The 15,971-nt window shown below is 39.7% G+C and overlaps 1 protein-coding gene across 1 annotated transcript in view; it reads left to right on the top strand.

The window, feature by feature from the left end:
* LOC133655985 (gonadotropin-releasing hormone II receptor-like) overlaps nt 1–15,047 on the top strand; it is a 59,387-nt gene extending 44,340 nt beyond the window's left edge. The window contains 1 exon segment of the mRNA XM_062056694.1: nt 6,763–15,047. Within this exon segment, the coding sequence (XP_061912678.1) occupies nt 6,763–7,181 (419 nt within the window). The 3' untranslated portion in view covers nt 7,182–15,047.
* The last annotated feature ends 924 nt before the right edge of the window (nt 15,048–15,971 follow it).

Raw genomic sequence — 15,971 nt, 5'->3', positions numbered from 1 at the left:
TAGAGGGCAGTGGAAGCGATTCAGATAGGGAAGATGCTGTGAGAGGCGGGTGGGACCTGATATTCAGCTGGGAATGACTAAAACAGTAAATAAACACAAGACATATATATACTCTATTAGCCACAACACAATCAGGCTTATATTTAATATGCCACAAATTAATCCCGCATAACAAACACCTCCCCCCTCCCGTCCATATAACCCGCCAATACAAATCAAGCACCCGCACAACGCACTCAATACCACAGCCCAAAGTACCGTTCACCTAGCAAAAGTTCATACAGCACATATATTTCCCCAAAGTTACGTACGTGACATGCACATAGCGGCACGCACGTACGTGCAAGCGATCAAATGTTTGGAAGCCGCAGCTGCGTACTCACGGTACTGCGTATCCAACTCAAAGTCCTCCTGGTAAGAGTCTCGGTTGTCCCAATTCTCCACAAGCATGCGTATCCAACTCAAAGTCCTCCTGGTAAGAGTGTCTGTTGTCCCAGTTCTCCACAGGCCAATGGTAAACCTTGACTGTCATCGTTCGGGAATGTAAACAATGAAACATCGGCTACGTGTTTGTGTTGCTTCAGCCGGCCGCTAATACACCGCTTCCCACCTACAGCTTTCTTCTTTGCTATCTCAATTGTTCATTAAACAAATTGCAAAAGATTCACCAACACAGATGTCCAGAATACTGTGGAATTTTGCGATGAAAACAGACGACTTAATAGCTGGCCACAATGGTGTCCCAAAATGTCCGCTACAATCCGTGACGTCACGCGCAAACGTCATCATACCGAGACGTTTTCAGCAGGATATTTCGCGGGAAATTTAATATTGCACTTTACTAATCTAACCCGGCCGTATTGGCATGTGTTGCAATGTTAAGATTTCATCATTGATATATAAACTATCAGACTGCGTGGTCGGTAGTAGTGGGTTTCAGTAGGCCTTTAAGAAGAAGAAAACATTTTGTGCCCGCCCCCCCCTCCACCACGACTATAATTAGTATAATTTGTCTATAAAATTGTTATAAGTACACCTCTGCATGACATTGTGTCCTTATTAATATTCAAGAAAACATCACACCAGTCTTTCCTCGTCTCGTCTTTGCAGCCAAGCGCTGCCTATGCTTCGTCATATTCTAGTACGCCCCCCACCCCCAGCATCGCACCGTGCCCCCCCCTCCAAAGGGAGGCTGTGCCCCACTATTTGAGAAGGACTTTGTTAGGGTAACAGGACTGACCCAGCAGGCACATGACGTTAAAACAATTTTGAGTACTCATTGAATTAGTTTGTGACGTTCAGCAACTCAAACATACCGTTGACACAACATGCTTTTTGACGACGTTTAATCAACGTTGGATTCTGACGTTGATATGACTATTGAAATTTGGTCATTTCCCAACCAACAATTTGGATCCAACCTTGGACATCAACGTTGTCTCAATTTACAAATACAACTATTTTGCAACGTTGTTTCGAAGCCAGTTTTAAAAGGACATGTATCAACGTTGTATCACTGTCTTGTGCCTGCTGGGGAGTCAAAACCTAAGGGAGTTTACTTAAGTGAAGATTTTGTTGTTTTTAAATAAAATAAAATAATGTGTGGAATAAGAAGTAATATGTAAGTATAAATAATACAACTCAAATTTGTGAAGGATTTAAATGATTTCATGGTAAAGTAAGTTTTGGAAGCGAAGCCATAAAACAAATAATATTTTCTTTAGTCTTCAATAATTATGTGAATAAAATAATAAATATAAAACATTTCCTAATAATAAAAAAACAAAATACAGTCAATTATATTCTGCGTTTATACTTTTTATTTTCTGTAGACGCAAATGGCACCGATTTGGCGGAATGGCCTATGTCTTTCCCAGTGTTTCCCATGATTGACAGTTTTTGGCTGGCGTGTGCACACATGCTTGTGCACAGCGTGTGTGTGCGTGTTGTTGGGGATTGAGGTGGGTTGGACTGTTCGGATGTCGCACTCAAAAGGGTCACTGTGATGAGACACTAATTGCCCTCAAAAGTCGCCATGTTGGCTAAGTAGTGTAAGTGGAGGGCAATCTGAATCTTGGATTAAATGCAATTGGATGTGCTGAAATACATTCCACTTGCTGTACTTCCTAGAGGCTTTTCGACCAAATAATTATAGTTCGAAGAGATTAACGTTGGCTGGTTGCTAATTAACTAGCCTGTATACTAATGGGACTGACGTGTAAACCAGCCCATGATTGCATGAAAACTACAAAAAACTGTCCAACTGTAAGAAACCGGGTGGTTTAGGTAAGGTACAAGGCTAAGGCATAAACAGATCTACAAACCCCGTTTCCATATGAGTTGGGAAATTGTGTTAGATGTAAATATAAACGGAATACAATGATTTGCAAATAATTTTCAACCCATATTCAATTGAATGCACTACAAAGACAAGATATTTGTTGTTAAAACTCATAAACTTTTTTTTTTTTTTGCAAATAATAATTAACTTAGAATTTCATGGCTGCAACACGTGCCAAAGTAGTCGGGAAAGGGCATGTTCACCACTGTGTTACATGGCCTTTCCTTTTAACAACGCTCAGTAAACGTTTGGGAAGTGAGGAGACACATTTTTGAAGCTTCTCAGGTGGAATTATTTCCCATTCTTGCTTGATGTACAGCTTAAGTTGTTCAACAGTCCGGGGGTCTCCGTTGTGGTATTTTAGGCTTCATAATGCGCCACACATTTTCAATGGGAGACAGGTCTGGACTACAGGCAGGCCAGTCTAGTACCCACACTCTTTTACTGTGAAGCCACGTTGATGTAACACGTGGCTTGGCATTGTCTTGCTGAAATAAGCAGGGGCGTCCATGGTAACGTTGCTTGGATGGCAACATATGTTGCTCCAAAACCTGTATGTACCTTTCAGCATTAATGGTGCCTTCACAGATGTGTAAGTTACCCATGTCTTGGACACTAATACACCCCCATACCATCACAGATGCTGGCTTTTCAACTTTGCGCCTATAACAATCCGGATGGTTCTTTTCCTCTTTGGTCCGGAGGACACGACGTCCACAGTTTCCAAAAACAATTTGAAATGTGGACTCGTCAGACCACAGAACACTTTTCCACTTTGTATCAGTCCATCTTAGATGAGCTCAGGCCCAGCGAAGCTTATGGCGTTTCAGGGTGTTGTTGATAAACGGTTTTCGCCTTGCATAGGAGAGTTTTAACTTGCACTTACAGATGTAGAGACTAACTGTAGTTACTGACAGTGGGTTTCTGAAGTGTTCCTGAGCCCATGTGGTGATATCCTTTACACACTGATGTCGCTTGTTGATGCAGTACAGCCTGAGGGATCGAAGGTCACGGGCTTAGCTGCTTACGTGCAGTGATTTCTCCAGATTCTCTGAACCCTTTGATGATATTACGGACCGTAGATGGTGAAATCCCTAAATTCCTTGCAATAGCTGGTTGAGAAAGGTTTTTCTTAAACTGTTCAACAATTTGCTCACGCATTTGTTGACAAAGTGGTGACCCTCGCCCCATCCTTGTTTGTGAATGACTGAGCATTTCATGGAATCTACTTTTATACCCAATCATGGCACCCACCTGTTCCCAATTTGCCTGTTCACCTGTGGGATGTTCCAAATAAGTATTTGATGAGCATTCCTCAACTTTATCAGTATTTATTGCCACCTTTCCCAACTTCTTTGTCACGTGTTGCTGGCATCAAATTCTAAAGTTAATGATTATTTGAAAAAAAAAAAAGGTTTTTATCAGTTTGAACTTCAATATGTTGTCTTTGTAGCATATTCAACTGAATATGGGTTGAAAATTATTTGCAAATCATTGTATTCCGTTTATATTTACATCTAAACAATTTCCCAACTCATATGGAAACGGGGTTTGTAATACAAACTACAGACTAAGGCAAAACTAGCGTGGAAAAAAAAAGGAAACCCAAAACAAACAATATAAAGTGTCTGTAAACACTAAGTTAACATAAATTTAGCCAAAAAGTCCATAAACAGAAACTGTGCTTCAGGCTGCAAACATGCAGCAGAGCAACGAGGCAAACCAGGAAACCCGAACAGGAAACAAAAAAGACTGGGAATGGAACATCCAGGTAAGGTCATCATACAAATAGAATACAGAGTAAAATCTAATAGTATTCAGTCTCTCCAGATTGTGGCATTCTTTGAGGCTTTTTTTTTAATAACATCGAATTATCTTGTGATTTTATGGACTTTTTAAACTTGTAACCTTTACACAGAAAATGTTTTCATTAAATATAACTAATGATATTAATAATTATAAACATGGAAAGAAACACATTATTGTATGCTCTCTCGTTAACAAGTCGCAGGCATTCTCTGCGTATGTTTTACGCATAAAAAGTGTTTGTACTTTTTCAACATTCATTTATGTTCCAACAATTTTTACCCCCACATGTTAAAAGCAGGTGTTAACTGGTGAGAGTGTTCTAAAGCACAAATTTTTTGGGGAAAAATTAGAGACGATGAGAGATTATCATCACACTTCAACATCTCTAACGTGTAAATGCTGCCTCTTTGCTAGGAAAATCTGTTCTGAATTGTAAAGGTAAATAAATATATAAATACACGTAAACTAGGATGTAAATGTTGATATGCTTCATTACCCAGAAGGCTTAGCACAAGACAGGAACTGGAAGTAAATTGTACCATTTGAGCAATGAAAGAGTTGTATGTGTTTACATGTTCCCGCTTCTTCTATACGATGAACAAACATAAGTTTTGTGTGCGTTTCAGCGCCGCTCAGGAACAAATTCCATTGGCGAAAATGTGCGAGGCATTGGACAAAGTTGCGAGGCTGTGCATAATTTGCGGGGTGCAGCTGAATTTGGGAGACTTGGTGCGATCGTCATATCACAAATTCCCGGAAGACTAAATATTCTCCTTGTGGTTTTTCATTTGCATTAACTTTTTTGGATGTTCCAATCTTGGTAGGTTTTTCCTTTGGAGTTTTCCTGGTTCGTCTCATTGCTCTATAAAACTAGAAAACCTCTGCCTTTTCTACAAACCCCAGAACCAGTGAAGTTGGCACATTGTGTAAGTCGTAAATAAAAGCAGAATACAATGATTTGCAAATCCTTTTCAACCTATATTCAATTGAATAGACTTCAAAGACAAGATACTTAATGATCAAACTGGTAAACTTTGTTATTTTTTGCAAATATTAGCTAATTTAGAATTTGATGCCTGCACCGTGTTTCAAAAAAGCTGGCACGAGTGGCAAAAAAGACTGAGAAAGTTGAGGAATGCTCATCAAACACTTATTTGGAACATCCCACAGGTGAACAGGCTAATTGGGAACAGGTGGGTGCCATGATTGGGTATAAAAGCAGCTTCCACGAAATGCTCAGTCATTCACAAACAAGGATGGGGCGAGGGTCACCACTTTGTAAACAAATGCGTGAGCAAATTGTCGAACAGTTGAAGAACAACATTTCTCAACGAGCTATTGCAAGGAATTTATGGATTTCACCATCTACGGTCCGTAATATAATTAAAAGGTTCAGAGAATCTGGAGAAATCACTGCACGTAAGCGATGATATTGCGGACCTTCGATCCCTCAGGCGATACTGCATCAAAAAGCGACATCAGTGTGTAAAGGATATCACCACATGGGCTCAGGAACACTTCAGAAAATGACTGTCAGTAACTACAGTTTGTCGCTACATGTGTAAGTGCAAGTTAAAACTATACTATGCAAAGCGAAAGCCATTTATCAACAACACCCAGAAACGCCGCCGGCTTCGCTGGGCCTGAGCTCATCTAAGATGGACTGATGCAAAGTGGAACAGTGTTCTGTGGTCTGACGAGTCCACATTTCAAATTGTTTTTGGAAACTGTGGACGTCGTGTCCTCCGGAAGGAACAAAGAGCAAAAGAACCATCCGGATTGTTATAGACGCAAAGTTGAAAAGCCAGCATCTGCGATGGTATGGGGGTGTATTAGTGCCCAAGACATGGGTAACTTACACATCTGTGAGTGCACCATTAATGCTGAAAAGTACATACAGGTTTTGGAGCAACATATGTTGCCATCCAAGCAACATTATCATGGACGCCCCTGCTTATTTCAGCAAGACAATGTCAAGCCACGTGTTACAACATCGTGGCTTCATAGTAAAAGAGTGCGGGTACTAGACTGGCCTGCCTGTAGTCCAGACCTGTCTCCCATTGAAAATGTGTGGCGCATTATGAAGCCTAAAATACCACAACGGAGACCCCCGGACTGTTGAACAACTTAAGCTGTACATCAAGCAAGAATGGGAAATAATTCCACCTGAAAAGCTTCAAAAATTGCTCTCCTCAGTTCCCAAACGTAAACTGAGTATTGTTAAAAGGAAAGGCCATGTAACACAGTGGTCAACATGCCCCTCTGCCAACTTTTTTGCAATGTGTTGCTGCCATTAAATTCTAAGTTAATGATTATTTGCAAAAAAAAAAGTAGTTTCTCAGTTCGAACATTAAACATCTTGTCTTTGCAGTCTATTCAATTGAATATAAGTTGAAAAGGATTTGCAAATCATTGTATTTGTTTTTCTTAACGAATTACACAACGTGCCATCTTGACTGGTTTGGGGTTTTGTATGTTACTTGTGTACTTTTTACTACATTTGTACTCCCAATACTAACCTAATTAGGCAAGTGTTTGGAGAGGGTAGTGGCTGGGGTGAGTCGCCTGACTTTGCAAGATGTTTCAAGTTCCCCCAATGTCTCCATCTGCAGATGGCGACCGATGCCTGAGACGCAGCGGGAAAGACAAGATTCCCAAAGCGCGCATGAAGACCCTCAAGATGACCATAGTGATCGTTAGCTCCTTCGTCATCTGTTGGACCCCCTACTACATACTAGGGATCTGGTACTGGTTCCAACCAAGCATTATCCAGCACACCCCAGAGTATGTTCACCACATACTGTTTGTCTTTGGCAACCTGAACACCTGCTGCGACCCCATCATCTACGGGTTCTACACCACCTCTTTCCGGGCTGACCTGGCCGACGTGGTTGCTTACTGTTGCCACGGCCGCCGCATCAACAACACCTCACCGCGCTCCGTGGATCGCCTGTCCACCCGAAGTGCCGGAGCTGCCGGCGAGATGGAGTCTGATTTGAGTTCCAACCCACACAGTGGAAACCTGGGATAAACGTAGGTGGATTTTCCCAACCCGGGCGCAGAATACTCATAAAAAATACTGTGAGTATACAAGATGATTGAGTATCTTCAGAGCGGTTTGAGCAAAGACCTCCTTTCTTCGCTGTCAATAACACCAAGTCCCTAATCACCTCTTAGATGAGATCAAGTGAATATGCTGCAATGTTTATACTCAACTTCAAATGAATGTAGACTATGTCAACCAAAGTCTCGGAACACCTTGTCCTTACATGGACACTCACTGAAATACTTTTGGAAGGTGTCTAGGGTTCATGCTTCTAGAGGAACACGAGTGATGTCTCAAAAATACTGTGAGGGTGATTCTCTCCATCTGTTAGCCCAAATGTTTATAAAGATGGATGTCAGGGTTTTGTGGAAGTACTTCCACACTAAAGTCTAACACCTGATCCGAACTCCCAACCCTCTAACGTTAACCCTAACCTCTAGATCAGGGGTGTCAAACTCAAATACAGAGTGGGCCAAAATTTAAAACTGAACAAAGCCGCGGGCCAAGGTTGAACAAATGAACCTTTTAATAGGGACCCAAACAAGTTTTGCATTGAATATTGAACAAGCAAGGCTTATATAACTTTATAGTGACATGCAAAATCGAGTTTTGAATAATAATAATAATAATAATAATTAAAAAATATCAATGGCATATCAAATACAATTTAAATAAAAATGGAATGCCTCTTTTGTATTTGCAGCCTTCTGAGGTAAATATCAACATTAACTTTTTCCACAGGCTAATACATTTTAAAATAAAATAACAATGAATAAACCAACCATTCAGGACCACACTCTCACACACACACACACACACACACACACACACACACACACACACACACACACACACACACACACACACACACACACACACACACACACACACACACACACACACACCTTGTAGCGTCCCGGAAGAGTTAGTGCTGCAAAGGATTCTGGGTATTTGTTCTGTTGTGTTTCTGTTCTGTTACGGTGCGGATGTTCTCTCGAAATGTGTTTGTCATTCTTGTTTGGTGTGGGTTCACAGTGTGGCGTATATTTCTAACAGTGTTAAAGTTGTTTATACGGACACTCTCAGTGTAACCTGTATCGCTGTTGATCAAGTATGCGTTGCATTCACTTGTGTGTGTGTGCGCGCAGAAGCCGCACATATTATGTGACTGGGCCAGCACTCGTTGGACTGGATGAAAAGCGGTCGTGACGATTTTCGGGAGGGGCACTGAAATTTGGGAGTCTCCCGGGAGGGTTGGCAAGTATGAGAATTAGCGGTAAATGCGGTGTAACCGCGGCACCGCCTCTGTATATAATCGGCGGGCCAGCTCTAGTGTTAATTTGATATCGCCTCAAGGGCCAAGTGAAATTACAAGGCGGGCCAATTTTGGCCCGCGGGCCAGAGTTTGACACCCATGCTCTAGATCCTAATCCTAACGCACATTCTAGGATTCCAATATCGATCATCAGTTTATGTATCGATCCCTTCCAGTCTGCCGACAGCTGTTATATTATCTCCTCTCTGGACTGTCATTAATCTACTTGTGAATTTCCTGTCGATGGCTGCTTACTCGCCGCTGTAACACGGTTAGCACACGGTTCTTCCCTTCTGAAACTTTACCAAGCATTTATTCCTAGTGTTGTTTCAAGCTAGTTTAGCGGCTAAACAAAGGGGCGTTCACACATTTGGATGTCTGTTCAGCAATTGGCCCTGCTCCCCCGAAGAACGTCTTAGGGTTGCAACCGTTAGTGTCGGCAATGAAATTTGTCGACAATAATCGTGACATCGTCACTCGGAAGTGGGTACGCACCGCCACCCGCAAAAACATCGCCAGTGATAACGTGTACAGCAGGGGTGTCAAAGTCATTTTAGATCGGGGGCCACATGGAGAAAAATCTACACCGGACTGGTAAAATCACTGCATGATAACTTAAATATAAATACAACTTCAGATTGTTTTCTTTGTTTAAAAATAGAACGAGCACATTCTGAAAATGTAGAAATCATAATGTTGTTGGTTTTTTTTTACACTTACATGTTACGGTTAATAGTGTTCTATCTTTTTTTGTCGTTATTTGTACTTTCTGAATAAATTATGTGATAATGTTCATCAGTCAACTCATTGGTGTTAATTTTCAATCTATCACAATAAAAAGAATAATATCAAAATAAAATTACAGGATGTTATTTATGTAGTTTACTCATTTTCCTCGAATGGTGCACTAACATCATGTGGTTTATTTTTAATTTTTTTTACATATGTAGCATAATCTACAAAGATACAAACTATTGCTATTGTGACATCTAGTGGACACATTTAGAACAGCAGTTTCTTTCATTCAAAAATTTCGGCTCATTTTTATACCTGGCAAACTCATCCCGCAGGCCGGTTAAAACCTGTTCAGGCCCGCGGGCCGTATGTTTGACACCACTGGTGTAACGTGTGACAATATTTCATCTTATTCTTGTTAAAAACATGAATACCTTGCTCATTTTGTCAAACAGACCTTGTTTTTATGGCAGTACATCTGTGATACGCCAGCATTTAAAGCGGAGACATGATGTCAGACATTTGGAGGGAGGATGGGGACTCAGCCTCGGTAAGTGTACTGTTAGCTTCTGCCTTGCTAGCTAGCTAAGAGTGAGACGAAGTTGTGTGAAAAATAACTTTAACTATCATTTTAGCCAAAGTCAGCCAGCTAAACTTTGTCTACATCAATGCAAGTACATTTTTAAACAGCGTCAATTTACAATGCCGTAAAACAAGGCACAATAAAAAGAGAGACAGACAGGCACCAATGCGGATGTATTAAACATGCAATCTATGAAATAGCCATCATTTTAAGAATTAATCAAATATAAAATTCTACACATTGAGTCTATTAGAGTGCTAAAACTGTCAATAGTTAATCAGTAGTCAATACACCATTGTGCAGCTTTTTAAACATCACACAATGCTTCTTTTCTTTTTGAGGAAGTTAGATTTTGTGTTTTGTTTTGTTTTCATTGCTGCTATTTTAACGGTTCTGCCCTCACTATATAGGTTATACAGCTTGGCAGACAGCTAACAAACAATCCAAGACGTCTAATAAAGTTCCAAAGCAGATGAATCCATTTAGGCTCTTTATTGTTGTTGATCTTGCTTTGTCTTTTTCCTATCTTTACTTTTGTCTTGCACTGGACTTTTATTTATGTAAAACTGAAATACACACAATGACAACTGTATAAGCTATGTGATTCAAATAACATACTGAAATGTAATACACAATATGTAAATATTAGCTTCACACAAATATACAGTACTATCATCAAACAAACACTGCTGAGTGTTGAAACTATTTTGATGGTGGAAATATACGACGGGCAGCCATTTTAAGTCCTCAAAACATCCATTAAAACAGTGCACAAAAATAGTTTTTCAAAAAACATCTTACTATCAAATTTAACCACTTTCCACCTTAATATTGAGTTACATAAACAAGTTAAACAGTTTACTTACAGCAGGGGTGTCCAAACTTTTTCCACTGAGGGCCGCACACAGAAAAATTAAAGCCTGCGGGGGCCATTTTGATAGTTTTCATTTTTAAATCATAAAAAAATATATGGATTTTGGGGGGTTTTTCCCTTTAGGGCTCCCGGGACCATAAAGGGTTTAAGTCATTAAAATGTTAAAAACAAGTCAAATTATTATTATTTTTATTATTATTTAACGCTTACAGTAAATCTTTACAGTATATCAACTTCAGGTTGATATCAAATTTAAAAAACCAAAAAGGTTTTATGCCTTTTTTGTCAAGACAACTTTGTTTTTTATAATAAAACTGAAATATGCAGTATTTTCCCCACTGCCCAAAACATTCAGAAAGCAATGTTTGATGTGAAGTAATTAGAGCCCTAAAAACATCAATAATGCAAGACACCATTGGTATTAATTCATTGTTATTTTTGAGTAATCACAGTAAAAAGATAAATAAAATCCCTTTAAATATATTTAAGATACAAAAGGTGCCCCACTCATAAAGTGATACATTTGTATTCAACACTTAAGTTACGAGATCAACTTCAGATATATCTGTCAATTTTACGTTTAAACTATTATTTTGTTGGTTTTATGCTCTTTTGTCAAAGAAAACGTTGATGTTTTTGTATGGCAACCACACAATATATGCAATATTTTACACATAAAACATTTTAAAGTGAAATATTTAAAATAATTGGAGCCTTGAATAGGTCAATAATTCATTATAACATTGATTTTTTATTTATTTTAAGCAATGGCAAAAAAAAGAAAAATAAAGATAGACAAAAGAAAAAAAGCAGCCTGCATGGCAGCTTTGTGTCAACATTACAACTTTTTCTAGTTCGATTTCACCTCATTCCACTTTTTGTAATATTAATTTTTTTATTTGTGCAATAGCAATTCCAGAATGTGTGGCGGGCCGGTAAACAATTAGCTGCGGGCCGCAAATGGCCCCCGGGCCGCACTTTGGACACCCCTGACTTACAGACTTATCTTTTCCAAGGCTTGTAAGAGCTAACACAATTTGTCTACTTCTCAATTGTCTCATGAACTGAACTGACATCGTCAACCCGGAAGTGCCCAAACTAATGAAGCGTAGTATTTTCATATCGCCACAATATGTCAGTAAGAGTCTACAATCAAATGGGCATAACATTATCTGTTTTTTAAAAACATAAACAAGGTTGTTTTTTTTGGTTTTTTTTTGCAATTTGCTTTTCCTTTCTTGTTAATGGACAACATTTTAATAATCATTTACATTTTTGTAACAGCTGAACGAGCAGCGCAGTTACGGGAAAAATAAATATTTATGAATGACTAGTCATCTTTGTTGTTAGTAAGCAAATGCATAAAATAACTTCAGCTGCATTTAAAAGTCGATGGAAAAATTAGAGCCATTAAATATGTGTTCGCTAAGATCGTTAAGATTGTCGTTGACTAATTGACTATGAAAATAATCGTTAGTTGCAGCCCTAGACCGTATTAGCAATGAGCACAAAACCTGGTTATCCATCACTCATCGTCATGAAACCTGTGAACACATTTTTTTTTGCTACAGCCTTGGCGGTCCGAAATTAGCCCTGTTCCAAACGTCGTGTAATTAATGGCAGCCTCCGTATTTGCGCTGCAAGTGCCATGATAATTCTGTGTTAACACCGCCATATTCCGACGGTCACATTTTCCTCCTGGACATTTACGACATGAACACGTTAACCACACGGAGGTGGCGGAGTTCAATGCAGAAGCCTCAGGGGCTCATCAAGGAGCTACATGGAGGCACTGCGGTTGATGCGGAGCAGAGGGTGGAGGACTCCGCGCCACTCTGCGTCGGTGCCGTGTTCAAAACATGTTGAAAAAGGCTTCCCGCCATCATTGGGACACCTTTCACGGTGGTTTGACAAATGCCATTAACCGTCATCCAATATGTGAACGCCCCTTTAGTGATTAGCATGCCTGCTCCTGGCTTGCTCCCTCAGTGTGTAACATGTTTAGCCTCGTCCTCCTGTGTAATGATACTTTAGATATTACGAAATATAGTTTATTTTCCGCAATGTAGGTGATCGATGATTATCAACTTAGGGAAACGGCTCCACATAGTGTTGAAACGTACACAGATAGCTGCTAGCCGCCTGTCAGCAGGGGGACTAAAAATATATCAAATGTCAGCCAGAGGGGGATCAGCTTTTTGGATCGGCATTGAAAGGCTTTTTCACGACAATTGACCAATATTTATTGGTGGTCGATTGAATGGCAGATCCTTAGCTCTAGCTCCTAACTGCTCAACGGCCTTGTGGTTAGAGTGTCCACCGTGAGATCGGTAGGTCGTGAGTTCAAACCCCGGCCAAGTCATACCAAAGACTATAAAAATGGAACCCATTACCTCCGTGCTTGGCACTCAGCATTAAGGGTTGGAATTGTGGGGTTAAATCCCCAAAATGATTCCCGAGCGCGGCCACCGCCGCTGCTCTCTGCTCCCCTCATCTCCCAGGGGGTGGAACAAGGGAATGGGTCAAATGCAGAGGGTAATTTCACCACACCTAGTGTGTGTGTGACTATCAGTGGTACTTTAACTTTTAATTCTCTAACTCTAATCCAGTGGTTCTTAACCTTGTTGGAGGTATCGAACCCCACCAGTTTCATATGCACATTTTATTTTTCTTTAGTGAAAAATATTTTTTTTTTTTTTTTTTTTTTCAAATTCAAGACAAAGTTATGTTTTTGGTACACTTTAGTATGGGGAACATATTCTAAGTAACAAAGACTTAATTTAGAATTTTTTGGACACTAGGGGAACATATTCTAAGTAACAAAGACTTAATTTAGAGTTATTTGGTTAGGGTTAGGGTTATAATAAGGCCATGCCGAATAAGGCATTAATAAGTACTTAATGATGACTAGTTAAGAGCCAATATGTTACTAATTTGCATGTTAATAAGCAACTAATTAATGGTGAATATGTTCCCCATACTAAAGTGTTACCATGTTTTTTTACTTGTGCACAAAATGAACCGTGCATGAACATCACCTTGTTCAAAGAACAAAACCAACACAGTGCATAAACTCACAACAAATTACACACCTGCAAATCAGTCAGACTTCTGCTGTTGCCATATCCGTAATACGCCGATACGGAGAAGTTTTTATTTACACGATGAGTCGGGTGTGTTTTGACCTCCGCCGAACCCCTGAGCCCGACTCACCGAACCCCCAGGGTTCGATCGAACCCAGGTTAAGAACCACTGCTCTAATCTAAACCCTGTTCCTCTATATACCAAGCCCCTAACCCCAGCCCCAACTCTAACCTTATCCCAGAGCCCTAATTTAACCCTCAACAATACCCTATACAAATTACCCTAATCCCGAACTTTGACCCGCTAACCCACACCAATAAACTCCACCATACATACCCATGCACAATAATGCATCAGAATCTTACCAACAGCATTGTAGACTACGAGTGTCTTTACAACAAAAATCTTAATTTTTTCATTCATATTTTTCACTTTTCTTGATCAAATTTAATTTCAAATCAATTTTCTATAGCGCTTGTTTTCATTAGCGTTTCGGCTGAGCTGGAGCCTATCACAGCTGACTTTGGATGAGAGGCGGAGTACACTTGAACTGGTCACCTGTCAATCACAGGACTGATATATAGCAACAAGAATTCATACTCACATTCACACCTATGCAAAACTCGGAGTCTGCAGTTAACAAAATTTTTTGGTTTTAGATTGGGGGAAGAAGTTGAAGTTTTTCAGTATTAGCAGTCGACTCGCTTTTAGTAAATGGACTTTGGACGCGTCTGATGTCAACTTTTTAGATGCAGTGAAAAACCTTGTTTGTATTTTGTCTTTTAGAAACATGGTGTCAGGTTAACACTGGGACAGTGTTGACCGCATAAACGCATGTTACTGTCAGTATTGGCTAAAAAGTACTACAAAGTACATTCTCCTGATCCAATCAAGCACAAGGATGTGAACGTCCTTTACTCTGCTACAAGTTGTCAACATTACATACTGACTAAAGTAATAAGTGAGTAAGCACACGTTCATATGTGAGTTGCATATGATTATGGGACTACAATGCAGCGATGCAGATTCTATATACGGTACGTGCATGGCTGTGAAAAGCTGAGTAGTGATGTGTGACGTGTAAAGTTATTCTCCCTGGTATTAAACATCCTATAACCAAGCTGTTATTACATGTGCATATGCTGTATATGACGACTCTGTAGCAAACTATATTTCATCTTCGGATGTGAAGAATCAAACAATAAAATTGCTATCAGACTGGTACCAAACAAGATTGTTGACGTCTGTTTCAATAAACATAAGATGGTATTTGCAGTGTGTGGCTCTTACATTAACTTTGTTGCACGTAAATGTGAAAATGACTCAAAAAAAGAAAAGAAAACTGTGAGGGACGTCTTGTCTTGGTTTTTTCTGTCTTGTGGATTCCATGTTTTAGTTTGTAAAGTAACTCTCCTCCCGTTTCAGGTCACTTGCCCTTCCTTTTGTGTCATCAGTCTGACGTCATCCCTGATCCTTGATTGTTTCCACCTGTTCCCCATTACCCCCATGTGTCTTATCCACGCCTCCCTTTGTTCTGTGCCAGAATGTCTCGTTGTCTCATACATCTCCAGCATCATGCCCAAGCCTGGTCTCGTCTTGCTTTGAGTATCCTGATTCTGAATTCCCTTGTTGGTATTTTGAGTTTCCTTTTGTCCTCCTCAGCAGAGTGATTTTTGGTTATAACGCTTTGCAGTCGAAGTGGTGAGTTTCAGTTCATTCTTACAGTTCCTGCTTTTCCTCAATTTTTGGAGTGAATTTTTGTTAACTACTTTTCTAGATCAGAAACAGTGTAGAAGTTTTATAGCCATTGTTTCCCCCTCCTTTTTGAAACATTTTTTGTTATTGATAAATTTCATAGTTGTATAGTATAGTATAGTTCGCGATTGATATTTTTTGTTTCCTCCTTTCGGAGTGATTTTCGGTTGTTCCCTTTTTGTGGAACCTTTTCGTCTAGTCGTCATTGTTATATTGCCCTGACTCAGGAGGTCCTATTCTTGATCAAGTCCTGACAAAAACTTAATGTTTCCAACTTAACTAAATTTTTTACCTCTCAATAATGTCCACCAACTTAAGTGGTACGTTTTGATTTTAAAATAATAAAGTGTCAAGACAGATAGACGGACTATGATAGCTAATCACTGAAACAACATAGCAACAGTATGCGCCGTGTATTCCCCATAGTAT

This window comes from Entelurus aequoreus, linkage group LG08 (genome assembly GCF_033978785.1).
Source record: "Entelurus aequoreus isolate RoL-2023_Sb linkage group LG08, RoL_Eaeq_v1.1, whole genome shotgun sequence".
Lineage (NCBI taxonomy): Eukaryota > Metazoa > Chordata > Actinopteri > Syngnathiformes > Syngnathidae > Entelurus > Entelurus aequoreus.
The sequence above is the reverse complement of the archived record's forward strand: the minus strand, read 5'-3'. Positions and strand labels throughout refer to the sequence as shown.